At 43.8% G+C, this 17,813-nt stretch overlaps 1 protein-coding gene across 1 annotated transcript in view; it reads left to right on the top strand.

The window, feature by feature from the left end:
• Nucleotides 1–17,813, top strand: part of mpped1 (metallophosphoesterase domain containing 1) — a 95,569-nt gene that overhangs the window by 32,489 nt on the left and 45,267 nt on the right. Inside the window, exon 4 of the mRNA XM_030440324.1 lies at nucleotides 3,300–3,525. Coding sequence (XP_030296184.1) covers nucleotides 3,300–3,525 — 226 coding nt within the window. The remainder of the gene's footprint in view (nucleotides 1–3,299; nucleotides 3,526–17,813) is intronic.

The raw sequence follows: 17,813 nt of genomic DNA, 5'->3' as shown, positions 1-17,813 counted from the left end.
TGAATCTGACGTAGGGTTTTCTTAAGGAACCTCTTAAGAACAACTTAAGAAAGAATCTAAGAAGATGCTTAAGAAGATATTGGTGAATGAGGCCCAATGTTTTTCTTTTCTTTTTTTACTTCAGTGTATGTTTATTTGATATATGAATACATAACCAGCAGTGTATGGATATCAAATTATAACTAGATGAGCTTAAATATATGCAGAAAGTTAACTGAATTAATGAGCATATTAATAATCATGCAGGTGATTCATTTAATTTGTTGACCAAATATCGAATGTGTGTGAAGGGGGGGGGCAAAATATGCAGTGTGCCGAGTATAATTATTTTCCATTTAAGCTGGCCCTGGGGACACCATTCCCCTTGTTAGCAAAACAACCAGAATGCTTCACCCTTGATTTTCTTTTTTATTTATGTTTTACATTTTTGGAGGGAGGCTTTATTCGATAGAAAGGCTTTAGAGTTGACAGGAAAGGGGGGATAGAGAGGGGCGATATCATGCAGCAAAGGGCCATAGGTGGGACCCTAGGCTGCTGTGGTGAGGACACGTGGAACAGGTGCTCTTCCAATCAAGCCACCGGGGCGCATCGCCACTGCCTTTGTCAATTTGACCCCTTTCCATCCCACCTGAGGTCACTAATTGGCTGACGGCAATCTGGGTCAGCCATCCTATGTGGACACATAGCTATTACCAATGAATATTTAAGAATTATTACATTTGGATGGAGCAGTTCTATTTTAACCAGTGCAGCCTTTATGGCACTAGTGACCCAGGAAACTCACAGACCAATTGCATTTGTTGTAAATCATCTCACGTGGTGCCTCTTAGCCAGTCAGATCTGTGTATTGCCAAAAGCATTGGAATCTAACAGATGAAACAACACTGACAGTGAAAAAGAGGTTTTAGATTCAGACCTGGCAGTAAATGCTTCTCGACAACCTACATCTCTGTAGGTTAAGAAACAAGAAAGAAACATCTTCATTTACAAGGGGGTGGCTTCGGTGGCTATGGCTCTGGGGTAGAGCCAGCGTCTTGTTATCAGAAGGTTGCTGGTTTGATTTCCCCAGTCTGCATGTCAAGTGTCCTTGGGCAAGATACTGAACCCCAAATTGCTCCTGATGTGCTGGTAGGCACTTTGTTTGGCAGCCACTGCCATCAGTGTGTGGCCAAAAAAGCGTCCGCTAACTGCCCTAAATGTAAATGTACATTTGTCGAATGAACGGCTCTTAAAACCACGCAATTTGTAAAGGAGTCTGGGATATTGCCGTGTCTAGCAACTTCACTGTACCGTTACCTGGTTCATGTCCATGACTTTCCTGCACACACACACACACACACACACACACACACACACACACACACACACACACACACAGCAGCCCACTTCTTGCAACAATAGTCAAGTAGATCACAACAACAGTTAATCTCATTTAGATAAGAAAAGGTATGACAGCACACACCCCAGAAAGAAGAGAGAGAGCCATTGTCTTTGTCATTCACGATCGAATAGGTACGTAGTTCCTTGTTTCTTTTAACCTATTTATATCATTAATGTAAAAATACTAATGATATTAGAAAATGTCATTTTTGTGATTAAGATAATGGTTGTTCGCAATGTATTAATGACATGTCACTCAAAACTCAGAGCTTTTTTTTCGGAATTTTTATTATCTTCAGTACTATCGGAATAATGATTGCCGTTTTCATTTCGTAGCGAAATATTCCTTCAACCTTGGATGACTGAGTGAACACGACTTCAGATGCCAAAGTCCTACGAGAAGGAATCTAAAACATCTTTTGATTGTGCGGTGGCGTGTGTGCGTGTGCCTTTTGTGGAGGTGCAGCCCCTCATTTACGGGGCTTTTTTGGTTTGTGCTTGACAGCTAAACACAAGCCCTTCTGCCAAACAAATAGGAGCTGTGCCGGGGAGAGGGGCGGCCCCGGCCCAAACTGCAGAGCTGGGCACTCTTTGACAGCTGCTTTCATCTTGTTATTATTCCTCCTTCACACTCAAGGATTTTTGGGCTTCCTAAAGTATTTCTCTCGCTCTGTCCTTCCTCTCCCTCCTTCTATCCCCCCCCACTCTTTCTCTCTTTCTGTCACCGGGCTCTGATTGGCTGTTATGACAGAGCCGTCGCCGGGCTGTCAGCCTCTTCTAAAGCTCAGTTTAATTACTCCTTTTCACCAACATGACACGTTCATGCACAGATGCATGCAAACTCGCACACACACACGAGGGAAAGTCACAAACACACACGCAGACACACAAACCGACGTGCCCAGCTGCACGTCGCGCCGTCCTGGCAGTAATGAAAAAAGCCTCGGTGATTGAACTCTCCGTCAGCCACTCTACCTGACAAAGCAGACCCCCAGATGTTCCTCAGCAAAGCTTTGAAAACACCATGTAGATTTGAGAGGGGCCGGCCGCCGCTGGGTTTGATGGGCGCGGATCGATCACGCACCCTGCTGTGCCGGGCTCTGAATAGCCAATTAAAGTCATTGAGACAGAGACGAAAATGGGGGGTGGGGGGTGATGTGAAGGAGTGGGTGTTTGATTAAAGGAGGATGATGAGAGAGAGAGAGGGAGAGAGAGTGGAGGAAAGATGCAGTAGCGGTTGCCATAGTCGGTAAATGTTTAATATTCTGCGTCATAAACTTCACAATGATCATTCTTTCTGCTCTCCCTCCTCATCATTCCTCCAGATAAAGATTCCCTGACGGATACGTTCAGCTATGCTTCCATAAACAGAAGACAAGCAGTGCACTGGGTTGAGACCTTGACTGATGAAGGGAAGCTAAGACAGATGTACAGATTTGCTCGAAATGGAGGGGAAAACAATGAGAAAGCCTTGTGGCGTGTGAATGCCAAGCTGTCTGGAATGGGTTTCATGTCGTCCTCAATTTCTCCTTCTCCTTCCTGTCCCTCCCCGCTCCGTCTGCCACCCGTCTTTCTCTCATTTCCTTTTTCTCACCCCCTCCACCACGTCTCCTACCTCTCTGTATCCCCTAAGCATGTCCTTATGTCTCCCTCAATTTTCTATTTCCTCCCGGACCTGGCCTTCATCTTCCATCCTTGTCCCTTCTCTTGCCTGTACTTCTTCCATCCCCGTTCTCCTAATTTACACCACTCCTCTTGTCTCTTTCCTCTATACCATCTCTATCCGGGTCATTTATCTTTCTACTGCTTTGTTGCACTTCATCCGTCATTCGTCATCCAATTTTTCCTCCTCTCCTCTTTCCCCCTTACCTTTCCTTCCCATCTCTTCTCAACTTCTCCCTTCTCTCCTCCTGTGCCAGGTACCCTGCCCTATGACATCAAGATAGTAATTGCCGGAAACCACGAGTTGACCTTCGACCAGGAGTTTATGGCTGACCTGATCAAACAGGACTTCTACTACTTTCCCTCTGCGTCCAAGCTAAAGCCAGAGAATTATGAGAACGTCCAGTCGCTGCTCACCAACTGCATCTACCTGCAGGACTCTGAGGTCACGGTGCGGGGCTTCAGGATCTACGGCTCCCCCTGGTGAGTAACCCCTACCCATGTACTGTGCACAAGAGCGAACACTTAGCTGAGGTTTCATTTTCATGTGATATTTATTGTCATCTTTTTTTTTATCTAGCACTAAGTGCAGCAATTTCTAAAAGTGGGAATAACATCATTATAGAAGAAAGCTCTAAAACTTTTTTTTTTTTTTCATTAATCTGCACTGATGGCTTACCCTGCTACCGAAGAATTGGCGTTTCTGTCTGGAGTGCTTGCTTGCTGTTGCTCGGAAAAAGGGATCCTCTTGATGTTGTTGTTTTTTTTTCCCTTTGTGTGCGCAGTAAAGGACATTTACTATAGGTGACAACAACCAACTCCCCCAAAAAAGCGTTACACCTACACATACCTATTGTCTCTTGTAGCACTGCACCTTTTTGATCTGAATCATTTCATGGCTATTGCATCAACAGATATGCCACACTGACAGATGTGCTTTAACCTAGGGAAATATGAAAATGGATCGTTCTGATTTGTCGTCACATACATATTATTATATATAATATGATATATGAATTTGGCAAAACATGTGAGCTAGTTAAGTCAGTCAACTTGTGTGTGTCGCTTCACATTAATGGCATAGTCAAGGTGGGAGGCTGTTCTTGTCACCCCCCCCCCACTCACAGCTGTACTATGCTCTGTGCTTACCTTTGGGGAGTGATGATGTCATCATTACATTAGTAATCCATTATGGGTTTGCTGAACTAACATCAAACTAAAAAGTATTTTATTCAAACACGTGTTCATCCTATTCTTTCATTCTACTTGCCCAGTTATGTTGGGAAGGGTTAAGCACCTTAACAGTGGAATGGGGTTTTTCATTGTTTCAGAAGGTTTTAAGACCTTCAGTTTTTCAGTTTGGCGTTTATATTTGGCATATTTGTGAATTAATTTTTAGTCATACACCAGCTTGGCAGATTTTTAAAGTTCATCAGTATTCCACCACAGAAAAACTATGCACATTAGGGAATGAGGAGGAGGAGTGGGGTTTGACGACTCATTCTCACCCTGGGCTCTGTAGCAGGTTCTGGCCATGACTTGGTGCTAAAGTTAAAATGTTGGTATCGTGACAACACTCTCCTACTGTTCTTCCTTCAGCTTCATCTGTGCATCATTGAATCAGTGTAATGAATCATTTATCAGCTTCTTTATTTAGCTTTGACTTGCATCGCTTTCTATTTTTCTACCTCAACTCCTTGTGAACTTGCTGCTTCTTTTCTGAATGCGTGTTGTGTGTGCACATGTGTGTGTGTAAGTGCTTAGATGGTAGTCTATGATATGCTTTTTGTGTGTCAGTGTGTATTTTAGTGACACTCGCTCCCGATTGCAGTGTTTGAGGTTGTATGCGTGTGTGTGTGTGTGTGTGTGTGTGTGTGTGTGCCCCTAGTGCTGGGTAATTGGTTTGCTGTGATAGTAGGGTCCCACGAGTTTATTGCTCAGGCCACTGCAGAGCTCCGCCTGAGGTAGACCGAGAGGAAGATGAAGATAGGAAAAAAAGAAGAATGGAACGATGAAGTGAGGGAGGGGAAAAGTGAGAGGCACACATGGAGGGCAGGAGGCAGAGGAGATATGTCGGAGAGAAGGAAGATGGGGTGATGGATGGAGAGAGCAGACAGAGAAAGGGAGGGATGGAGATTAGGGAGGAGATGATTTTTATTCATTTTCACCGGCTGGCCCTGGCTGGTGTAATGGGCACGTGAGGTGATGACTGTGTGTGTGTGTGTGTGTGTGTGTGTGTGTGTGTGTGTGTGTGTAAGGATATCTCTGTCTGAATGTGTGAGTGTATGTGTCCACTGTAGTGTGCACACCACCGGTGTGTGCTCTCACTTGCCTTGGACTGCTTGCTCGCACACGTGTGTTTGTTTGCGAGCCTCGGGGTGTGTTCCTGCAGCACAGAGGGGCTCCAGCTGGAGGCTACGTGCCCCCCCCCCCCCGCACTGTCTGCTCCCCTCTTCCCTCCTTCTTTTCACCTCCTGTCTATCCTTCTCTGCTTCCTTCCATTCATCCTTCATTCCCAACCTTCTCCCTCCTAGCTCTCCATCTATCCCTCCCCTCTTCTTGCAACGATCTTCTTCACCACCAACTGCTTTACACTGCCTTTCCCTCCTCCATCTACCCTGTTCCCTAACACCACCCCCCATCTTCATCTGTGCCCTCTTGTCCACCCCTGCCCCTCACTTCCCCCGATCATCTGATAGGCTCTGCATATAGATGGATACACACACACACACACACACACACACACACACACACACAGCCACCTCCTCCACATGCTCCATTCTCTGGCAGAAGTAGTGGGACAGTGCCTGTTCCAGTCCCTCCGTCGTCATGGCGATGCCAGGCTGGCGCTGCTTCATGGCCCGTGGATTACCACCCCCGCCCCACCACAACCACCATAACAATCACCTCCACCACCCTGAGGTGCTACCCGGCTGTCTGACTATCTGACCGCCTGATTATCTGAGTACTTAACAGTCTGTCTGTGTGTCTGGAGTCTGACCCTAACATGAAATGTATTTAATACAGACACAGTATTACACATGTATCAAACATTGTCACTTTAAAGTAAGCCGTCCTGTTTTGATAAACAAAAAAATATTATTTTTATAGACCTACCCCAGTAAACAGTTGCATAATTGTATTAACTGCAGATCGAATCTGTTAATTGATCCCTATAACTCAAAGATTCAATCAAATTTGCAATCTACTTTTGTTGCTTGAGAAGGCAACATGACAGCTTTAGCAGCTGTAGATATATATATGCCCACAACTTGAAACTGAAATGTGAGGCATGAAAGCTATCATATTGATTAAATGTACCTGAATTCTGACACACTGACATGATAAACAGCTTATTCTTCACAGGTAACATGCTCCAGCTAGAATGGCACTTAGAGAGAAGAGTGCATGCCTCCACCAAGATCCAACGGCCCCCTGAAATTCAGTCAAGCCTGATCCAATATCAAAGATGGTCGCCCTGTATCACTCTCAGTTCTAAACCAATGGTTTGATATTGGATTAGGCTTGATTGAATTAAATGGGACTGCTGGGCCTTGGTGAAGGTATCTGCTCAACTGAGGGCAATTTTAGTTACTAATGACTTTGGTGATTCCTTGACTTTTAGTCTAGTGCTACCATGAGGCTGTTGTCTAAGACAGAGGGGGCAGATGTGAGGGCAGAAGGTTAGACCTAGTGTAGACTTGAGAAGGGGGCTGAAAATCACATATGCTGGAACGAACATCGGAGCACCTCAGTGTAAAACAGCAATGAGTGAGACCACAAGACTGTCATATTGAATGGATTGCCATCAGATCTGGCACATTCATGTTCTCACAGTTTCAAAAAATGTAATGTGTCCAAAACTAATAACATTCCCATCAATTTTAGCTCTATATTGTATTTAGTGCTGATTATGTCAGCAAGGGTCACTCCATGCCAACTCACCCACAATCTAGAACTTTTCCCAGATCATGTTATGGATTTTCTTGAAAAGATTAACGTTGAAACGTCTACTTAATTCACGAGACGCTGCAAAATCCTATAGGTGAACTCCAAATACTTTTTAAGTTATACATTTTTGTTTGGCACTGAAAATCAAAGAGACCCTAAGGAAATATGGCGACATTCATTTATTTAAATAGTTGTTGCTGAATGGTTGCAGTAATCTAATCAATAACAGGAAGACATTTTTCTTTTTACCAGAATGAAGAATCTGTCATTTCCATGTATATCTCCACTATTTTTCACTTTCTTGTAACCAAATCTTGCCTCTGTGTAGTATGAGTATGAGTGTGAGTTGAAAAAAAGAAGGAGAAATGAAAGATTGGTCATGGTGAAGAGTCAAGAAAGAAGAGAGGAGGATGGAGGTCAGTGAAAGAGAAATAAAGGGATACTCCGGTGTAAATTTAATCCATGGTTTAATACACCGTGAAACTGTTAGACTCCCTCTCGAGAGATCAAGTTAGCAGACCGCTAATTTATGGAGTTTTATCAACCTCAGAAACGACCGCACGACAACAATACACTGCAGTAAATGGTTCCAAATATAAACCGCCACCAAAAAGCCACAAATAATGCTCAGAACAGCACCAAACTTCAGCAACAGTACAAATAGGGTCTCAGCACATAGTCCGGGGGCATCTAACCTCCGCTAGCTTAGCTGGATTTCTACTGAAAAGCTGACTAAATTTTCCACTCTTCTGCAGCAGCTTCCTGTTGACGGGAAGTCCCGACGAGTCGATTACCGAGTGCAGTAGAGTTCCGCGGCTCATGGATGAAAATGTATGATTATGACTCCATGGGAAAGCAATCAAAGTTCACATGTGTCTTACCTGCCAGTTTATAACAGTTATTATCGAGAGCGGTCAGGGAAAAGAACGGAATTGAGCATTTCTAACCGCATTCGGTAATCGTTGCGTCGGGACTTGCCCGACCCGGAAGCTGATGGAGGAGACTTGAAATCTGTTTTTAGCTTCCCAATAGAAATCCAGCTAAGCTAGCGGAGGTTAGATGCCCCGGACTATGTGCTGAGACCCTATTTGTACTGTTGCTGAAGTTTGGTGCTGTTCTGAGCGTTATTTGTGGCTTTTTGGTGGCGGTTTATATTTGGATCCATTTACTGCAGTGTATTGTTGTCGTGCGGTCGTTTCTGAGGTTGATAAAACTCCGTAAATTAGCGGTCTGCTAACTTGATCTCTCAGGAGGGAGTCTAACACAGTTTCACGATGATTTAGACCATGGATTAAACTTAAAAAAAAAAACTGGGAAAGTAATGAAACAGCGATGCAAAAGGGTGGAGAGAAAGGAGGGATAGATAAGAAGTAAGGGTGGTTGGAGGTTGAGGAGAAAGGGATGATGGGAGGAGTCTATCCGTCTATCTTCCCTCTCCTCTGCTATTCCCTGTGTTCTTATTTGCTCTCAGTTTCTTCCTCTCTGTCTGTCGCCTCCTCTCGTCCTGTTGTCTGCCACTGTCCTCAACTTCCGGTCTCTTCTTCCTCCCCCATCCATCCCTCCATTCATCTGGCTTCACGAGCCATTTACTTGTTTGCTCTGCCATCCCTCATTCCTACTTTATCCTCCTCTTTTTCTCTCTTGCTCACTCTCTCCTCCACAGAGAAAGTCTGATGCTGTGTGCTGCTCAGCGGGCCCCTTTAGTCCATCCCACGCCTGGATCGCTCTCACACACATTTGCTAACTCACACACGCAGATACACACAAATACACCACACATCCCCATCCAAACCCTTCACCGCCCCCAACCTTAATTAGATCCTGCTTGCTCCATCCTCCCCAAGCACTCCAAATTTGTCACTGCGCGAATCGGCGGAGCAGAGGGATGGCATGGGGGCGCCGCTCCGCTCCCTCCTCCTGACGCTAATGTAGGTTTAAAAGTCGTTTGTCACAGGCGTATGGCACGGCCACTCTCTGTCTGAGATTAGGATGTACGATGATTATTAATCACAGAGAGAACCGTGTTTGAGAACAGAAAAAGAGGGAACAGAATCAATGAAGACAGTGGATTAACGTGTGTATGATGTGTATGGCTGAAGAGTAAATGTGACTTGTTGGAGTTGATATATTCGGACTTCTTCGTCAGCATTTGACAATGAAGAGCCATTCAGCCAGACCGCTTCTTCACTTTCTGTGTATCATATGTAGTTGTCCAGGAGATGAAAATATCAATGTCGGGTGGCTAAATAAACAAATTATCATCAGCGTCCTGGATAATGTAATATTGTGTCACTTATAAGACGTTGTATTTTTTGCTCTCATGGCACAAGTGCTTCATCCCAGTGCTCTCCGGGTCCCTGCAAAACTATTTCTGCCAGAAAGTAAAATGGACATGAGGTTGAGAAGCCGGATACTTCAGGGCAGCACTGAGATTTTCCAGTGCCAGAAAAACAAGCGAAGGCGCAACAAGTCCTGCAGCCAAGGCCCGCAGAACCACAGAAAAGCGCTAAGCTCCTGCTCGTCAAGATACAAGATACAACAAAAGCCGAATAAAACTAAAGCTGTATCGAACAAGAATGGAAGGAGATGTTCAGCTGGGTGGCTGATCACATCGAGAAATGTCACTGGAAACATGTCACCAGCAACATTTGTAATGACGGCCTCTCTTGCTCTCTGCGCTGCAGTTTTTGGACTTCACCAAGTTACCAATTTGCATCCATCGTCAATGTCACATTTGGCCCGAGTCAAATTGCACACGCAGTTCCATTATAATCCAGTTATAATTTCCCTTTTGTGAGAGGGCAGGTAGGACAAATCCTGGCAGATTATAGCATATATGTGTGTGTTTTTTTTATTGGTGTTGAAATGTAGGATATAAATGGCTAGTTAAAACACATGTACAGTAGTTGAATTATACGACTGGAATTCTGTAACATTATCAGCCAAACTGGCCATCAAAAAAAAAAAAAAAAAACAACTCACTGACTGGACAGTTTCAATATTGTCATCGTCAGCACATGATCAGTCCCTACAAAGGGATCAATTCTGAATGAGCTCACCTATTATTACTATTCTTTGATCTTTTTATTCAGGATTTTGATTCTATAGGTTACACTAGATTTCTGCCTTTGCTCAGCTATACATGCTGCTTTTTAGAAGCACAGCACACCGGCGAGCCTGATGCAACATTAGTGCTAGTGAAGACAAATAAAAGCTGCCATACTCTTATCCCCGCTGTACGCACGTAATTTACAAAGAAAACATTAATTAAGTGTATGGGTGTGCAGAAGCTTTGATTTATTTGCTAAAAACAAATACAGACCAGCAAGTCAGAATCTTCTCCAAAAATAACAATACACAACAAGAGCTAAGCTGAGCGACGCATGAAAAATGTTTTGTGGCTATATTTAGGCTGCAATTTTTATAGGATGTCAACTTCCTCCACCATTCCTCCCCGTGAGCCTTAAGACTTATTTCCCTTACACCATGAAGAAATAATGATGCCAGCAGCGTTACAGACTTCCAGTTGTTCCCGGTGTATTACCCATTGGTTCAGTTCATTTAGGGTGTAAAGTGCGATGGCATCGTGTGCTGCAGATTCTTCCACTTGTGAAATTTTAGGGCTCAAATCAAAAAAGGACTGTAAATCACGAGTTCAGATGGATATTTTTTTTTGTACAAATGGGGTATGCAGACAAGAGCCTTCCAGCATTTGCGAATCATTTCATAAGGATAGAATTAAAAGGTATTATCTGTCCTTTCATTTATTTATTAGAATCGAGGGCCATCTTTGTTTTACTGGACTGAATGATTCTTTAAAAAAAAATAAACTTTTGAAATAAGAAATTCACGCAGAAAGTACATAATAGTTTCACCAGCTGGTATCACAGATCTTGGATGCTCAGTATCGCAGAGCTACTCTCTACTCATAATTTAGCAACTAAGATGCTCGGCAGCAGAAACCAGTCTGGCAACCTCGGCAGATTACATCTGAGTCATTATTAATAATGAGCTGTATGGCCGGGACACACAGCTTTGCACATTTATGGATCAGCTCCTCTCCGAGCACAAGCACAGCCACGGGTATGCGCCTCTCACTGCGTGCAATTTTTTAATCAGCAGCCAATTAAGACGAAACTCGTGTCTAAAAGGAAGAGGAGTGAAAACATCTTCCTCTCTAACACAAGTGATTCTTTTTTTCTTTAGATACACCGCATGTATCACATTAAAATTGAAGGCACTGCTGTACAAGATCCGGTCACACTTGACACGTTTGTTCATCTTTAAGATGGTGAAAAATGCATTTACATTCATGGACAGATTAACCTGCCATTAACCTCGACTGCATGTGGAATATTTCTTATTTGCCTAGACAATGAATAACTGATTTTCTATCAACAGAAAATTTGAAGCAGCAACAATTTTGATAAACAAAGGAATCACTAAGGTCATTTTCAGGAACAAATCATAAAGTTGCTGGTTCCAGCTTGCTGTGTTTTCTAGACAGAAAACATGTGTGTGTTGATGTGTTTGGCATTTTCCCTATTTTCTGACAATTTATACTAAACAAAATATGTGTCAGATGTGTAACAGTGTAATTTTGTCGCCTTACAGTATATGGTAGAATAAATTTACTAAAAATTAAGCAATTTGATAAACATAACTTAACAACTCATAATTTTACTTAAATACTTGAAGTCCCAATGAAGTCAAAATGAACGTTCAAGTGTTTTTGTTTGTATGCCTTGCTCTATATCTCACCCATACACTTATATCAGGCCCCAAAATGGAGAGAAGTCATTTTGAAGGTATCCTTAATACAATACATGCTCTCTTTTTATGACACTGCCATGGATGTATAAAACCAGTTTTGAGAGTATGAGGGGCCTTACCTCACAGATCACTGTACAAAAACACAACTTCATAACTTTATTCACTAATTTTGGAGAAACTGGATCATATTTTATGATAAAATATGTTTCGGCTTTCCCTCTGCAGTCGTTAACATGTCCAGAACTCCAGAGGTAACCCAGACCCGTATTCCCTGTCATCAAACCGGTCTGACGATGAGGCTTGAGACCCCTTGGGTCCAAGGCCTTGGTTGTTTAGACTGAAATCAGCCCTATTTGATTGTGTTGCTACATGTATCGGTGCAACATAGATTATGATAAAGGTAGTCTAGTTTGAGTTTAAAGGCTTGTTAGACACTAGATACTATAAAGGCAGTGGTTTATTACAATCAGAGGTAAGGTTTTAACCCCTCTGCAACAACATATCCTCTTTTCTAAACAACTGAATAGTTTGATTTGTGAAAGAATGGGTCGCTCTCAGGAGCTCATTGAATTCCAGCCTGGTTCTGTGATAGGATGCCACCAGTGCAACAAGTCCAGTCTTGAGATTTCCTCGCTCCTAAATATTCCACAGTCAACTGTCAGCAGTATTATAACAAAGTGGAAGCGATTGGGAATGACAGCAACTCAGCCAAGAAGTGGTAGGCCACGTAAAATGACGGAGTAGGGTCAGAGGATGCTGAGGCGCATTGTGCGCAGAGGTCGGCAACTTTCTGCAGAGTCAATCGCTACAGACCTCCAAACTTCATGTGGCCTTCAGGTTAGCTCAAGAACAGTGCGTAGAGAGCTTCATGGAATTGGTTTTCTATGGCCGAGCAGCTGCATCCAGGCCATACATCAGCAAGTGCAATGCAAAGCATCGGATGCAGTGGTGTAAAGGATGCCACCACTGGACTCTTGAGCAGTGGAGTCGTGTTCTCTGGAGTGACGAATCACAAGAGTCTGGGTTTGGTAGTTGCCAGGAGAACGGTACTTGTCTGACTGCATTGTGCCAAGCGTAAAGTTTGGTGGAGGGGGATTATGGTGTGGGGTTGTTTTTCAGGAGCTGAGCTTGGCCCCTTAGTTCCAGTGAAAGGAACTCTGAATGCTTCAGCATACCAAGAGATGTTGGACAATTCCATGCTCCCAACTTTGTGGGAACAGTTTGGGGATGGCCCCTTCCTGTTCCAACATGACTGTGCACCAGTGTACAAAGCAAGGTCCATAAAGACATGGATGAGAGAGTTTGGCGTGGATGAACTTGACTGGCCTGCACAGAGTCCTGACCTCAACCCGATAGAACATCTTTGGGATGAGACTGAGAGCCAGGCCTGCTCGTCAAACATCAGCGTGTGACCTCACAAATGTGCTCCTAAAAGAATGACCAAAAATTCCCATGAACACTCTTAAACCTAGTGGAAAGCCTTCCCAGAAGAGTTGAAGCTATTATAGTTGCAAAGTGTGGACCGATGTCACGTTAAACCCTATGGATTAAGAATGGGATGGTAAGTTCATATGCGAGCCAAGGCAGGTGAGCGAATACTTTTGGCAGGATAGTGTATGTAGCTATGTTGTCTAACTAACGTTATGTAATGCACTTGACGCAACTTCACTGCTTTGGTAAGAGAAGAAACATCATTGTTGAAATGGACGGCGGTCTCCTGAATGTGTCCAGTCTGTTAACCCAACCATCTGTAGCTTCCTTCCTAAACAGACTTTTCACTTAATATACTACTTCACCTGCTGCTAGAAGAATTATCACAGCTGCTAAAGGGTTGCTGCCTAACAGGAAATGTAAATGTGGGTCATAATAAGACGCCTTCACAGTGGACCTACAGGTGTATAGTCGTTTTTCTGATGAGGGTGGCCTGCTCTGATATTTGCAGTGGCAATGACTTGATGATGTTTTTTCATGCTGGATCTTTTTTTATGCATTCTGGCTGTTTAGCTTGACTAGGGTCATTCAAATCTATGGTGATGTGGCTGTGTTTTTTTTTCACACAGTGCTCAAATCGGTCTTAGTCTGAGTACATGTATTTGTGGCAGCATGAAGTTGTACCCCATGTAGGATCGAGACAAAACCAAATACAGTTTGTGTGTTGATGGCACAGAGGAATATATTGCAGTCTTTGATACACAATACTTGTCAGCAGGATGCATCCATTGTTGGTTTCAGTTTTTTCTTGGGAAGAGACAGAAAACCAAACCTTGAGACCTTATGGTTTAAAAATGTAGCCTATTTTCCAGGTGACAGCAGCCATGTAAAAACTTGACAAGAGACTATTTGGCTCGAGGGTCTCTGACAGATGCTTCAAATAATTGAATTTTAGGGGGCAGCCCTAATAACTTTGAAACTAATATGGTTAGAGACTTGATTCCAAATCCTAAGGGGGTGTTTTTGGAGGGTCGAGATGCGAGGGAGAAGTGCTCATTGGCTGAGCGTTGTTTTCAAGTACTGTACTAGTACTAGTATGTTTTTGCTGTTACATTCAGCAGGACGGTCGAGTCAGAGACAGATAGAAACAGGAAAAGGGGACCGGCGGGGGGGCAGATGAGGAGAGGGACGGAAAAATGTGCGCTGGTACTAAAGGGGTTAAATCACTTTAAATGTTTATGATGACGATCTCGGAAGAACGTAAGACAGGCAGGAGAGATGGACGGCGTGTTCACAGACACAGACAAACAGACGGGGATGAGAGAGACAAAGTAGTCTGTTTGTTGATGGGGGATTTGCACGGAGCGACAGGGGAGAGAAAGCGAAAAGGCCCTTTTTTCTTCTTTAAATGAAAATGGGAGAAATGTATCGCTCCCCACTGCTCCGCGTGGAATAATTAAGGACGGAGATGCAAAAGACTCCTTAATTAGATTTTTTAATTATTGAGGATTCACTTCTCCTTCTATAGTGGCCCAATTAAGAAAGCTCATCAAAAACTAAAGAGATGAAGAGAGGCCTCCTCCTCTTCCCTGTCCCCCCCCCCCCCCGTCTCGTCTTCCTCCATCTCCTCTTCCTCAACTCTCTCATTTGACAGAAATGGACTACCTGCGATCTGTTTGATGGCTTGTCCTCGTTGTTGAGCGAGGAATTGAAGGGACTCTCACCGACTTTAATTAACTTGCTTGTTTTCGCGGCCTCGCTGAAAGTAAAGACGAGAGGCGGGGAGAGTGGAGGGGGTGGAAAAGGAGAGGTAGAATGTAGCACTGGTGTGTAAAGCTTTTTCTTTAAAGATAATGAGTCTAATGATGGTGGAGATGGCATGAAGGTAATTTGACCTTTTTTTTTCTCTTCCCTGAGCTGCCAGAGTTTTCTTTGTTCTCCCTCTGATGAGGAAACACTTCAGAGACGGAGACGTTTGAGTGATGTGAAGTTTGAGTTTGAGGAGAAAAAGAATGAGTGAGTGACAAATCCAACTTCCTAGAGGACTTTACCAGGGCTGTTGCATGTTTTACCCCATTAGCTACAAATTGTGTTGGGTTTACATTACTGCCGACCATTTTAGAAAGAATCCCATTTGTTTAAGACTGATTTTCTTCCTTCCAGGCAGCCATTGGTTTCACTTCAGTTGCGGATGCAGTGAAAGTCAACACGCAGAAACTTCGAGGAAAATAGCTAATCCATCAGAGTCAACATTTATTGGCATTTGTTTTGCGCCGCCATCATGTAGTAATGTGGTTACAGGGACCTTTTTGAAAAAAAACAGTTCCTGTCGGTGTGTTCAATGACAGTCTGACTTCCAAACGTGTGAGAAATGGCTGTAAAGAAAAGGAGTCTGGGTATGTGCTGTATAACATAAGCATCAGGCAGAGACTTCTAAACAATAACAATGGTAATTGGACTATTGACCACTCAAAGTGCCTTCCAACACTTGTCACATTCACCCACACACACACACACACATTAATACACTGATGGCAGAGGCTTTCATGCGAGGTGCCAGCCTGCCCATCAGGAGCAACTTGTGGTTCAGCATCTTGCTCAAGGATACTTCGGCATGCAGATGGGTGAACCAGGGATTTGAGCCAGCAACCTTCCGATTACTGGATGACCCTGCTCTACCTCTCGAGCTACAGCCACCTGGCAATAACAATAATTCACAGTCACTGTTATATGACAGTTGATCTTGTCGGAGGGTAAGGAGCTTCGGGACCTCGTTGTTTGCATTTTCGGGTGCTGTTCTTCTTCTCTAAATTAGCTCCTAACTGCTTATTCCACACATAAGATGTTATTAACACAATCCACAACTGTCCCATACTTACCCCTTTTACACAGGTGTTGATACTGCAGTGCAATAACAGTGCAACATTCTCACCTTTAACAGGCTGTGTAAAAGGGACGAGAGATGCTGTCAAAAGGATGCAGTTTTTTGAGCCAACTCTCAAATCTTTAGTGATGGCATTTCATCCAAACAACAGCACTGGCCACATGTTCAAATTCTTACATACATTTTTTTTTTTTTAAAGCTGCGAAAGTGCTCGGTGTGATGGTTACCTCTTACAAGTCTGAAGTTTTTCCAGTTTGATTTCAAATGTCCACTGAAACGAACTGAAACCAACAGCTGCCTGTGAGGAAGAAAATCAATCTAAAAACATGCGCTTTGCTTTCGAATGCTGTCGGCAGTACTGTCATGTATGCACGGTTTGTAGTCAGTGGGCTACAACATGCAGCGGCACCGGTGTGCTGCTTTAAAGATGTAAAACGTCAGGAAAGACGTACAGTTGGGAGTTCAAGCTTTTTTCTGGGCCTCCTCACCAGAGCCAACACTAAATTAACATCCGATTCACTCTGAGACTCTGAATCCCTCCTGGGCCCTGTCCTCTCCTCTCTCCCTCTTCCTCTCCTCTACCCTTTCATTCCTCCATCTCCCATCTACATCCCTGTAGCCCCTTACATTCCCACAGGACCCAAATAAAGTAGCCTACGAACACTGAACATTAATAAACGGGTACTTAAGGGGGTTGGTTGAGGAAGGAAGAAAAAAAAATTGGCCTACTTTAACACTTGTCACTTTCCCACCCTCTCATCCCCCCCGGCCCCCACTTTTTTTCCCTCCCTACTCATCTCCAATTTCAGTAAGTGCTGCTAGTCTGCAGCCCTGTAGCTGAATAAACAGTTATGAAGGGAGGAAGAGCAGACGAGAGGACATTTACTGTGTCATTTCCCTGGAGGGATTTCTCTTTAAATTACCTGTTAAATGGCCTCCAGGGGCAGGACTTCAACATGTGTGGATGTGTGTGCGTCTGTGTCTGTGTGTTTGTGTGTGTGTGTAGGTGTGTGTGTGTGTGTGTGTGTGTCAGCATTTCTGTGTGCATGTGTATTATGGCAGGCTACAGGGCATTTTCCTCCATTTCACACATGCCTTCCTTCCCCAAGGCATGTGGCATTGTCAAGGAAAAAAAAAAAAATGGAATTAAAGTGATTCTGTCCTTATGTTCCTCCTCGCCTCAGTCTCTCTCTCTCTCTCTGCTTGTCTCTACACACTCTACACTCACTCACACACACCGGCACACACACACACACACACACACACACACGCACGTGCCCTACCTCTTCTTCTCTCCATCGTGCCAGTTCATCAGCGAGCGGTTGTGTTTGGTGTTTGACCACAGAGCTGGGGGAGTCAGGATGCCACGGACGCTGCAAAAAGTGTCCACTCTTGGAAGTCATAGTCCGCTCCGTTCCGGTCTCTCTCTTCGCGCGCTTGAAAACCAGCAAATTAGATGTATTCTGCTTCCTCTGAATACGGCTCCATTTTATTGCGGCAGTTTTTGCACAAACAAATGTGTTCACTGTGAAACGAGGCAGATTAACTCAGATTGATCCACTTGCATTACAATGAGCCTTTCAAGCTTGATAAACATGTTGATGTAGTAAAATTACTCACTGATTTTTTTTTTTTGTTGTAGAGAATCCTGACGATCACTTCTCTGCACGCTTTGACAATGTCAGAAATATTCAATCAGAATTCTAGGTGTTGCTTTGTGGTGAATTGCTGC

This window comes from Sparus aurata, chromosome 14 (genome assembly GCF_900880675.1).
Source record: "Sparus aurata chromosome 14, fSpaAur1.1, whole genome shotgun sequence".
NCBI classification, from domain to species: domain Eukaryota; kingdom Metazoa; phylum Chordata; class Actinopteri; order Spariformes; family Sparidae; genus Sparus; species Sparus aurata.
Note: the sequence above shows the minus strand (reverse complement) of the source record. Positions and strands in the feature narration are given on the sequence as shown.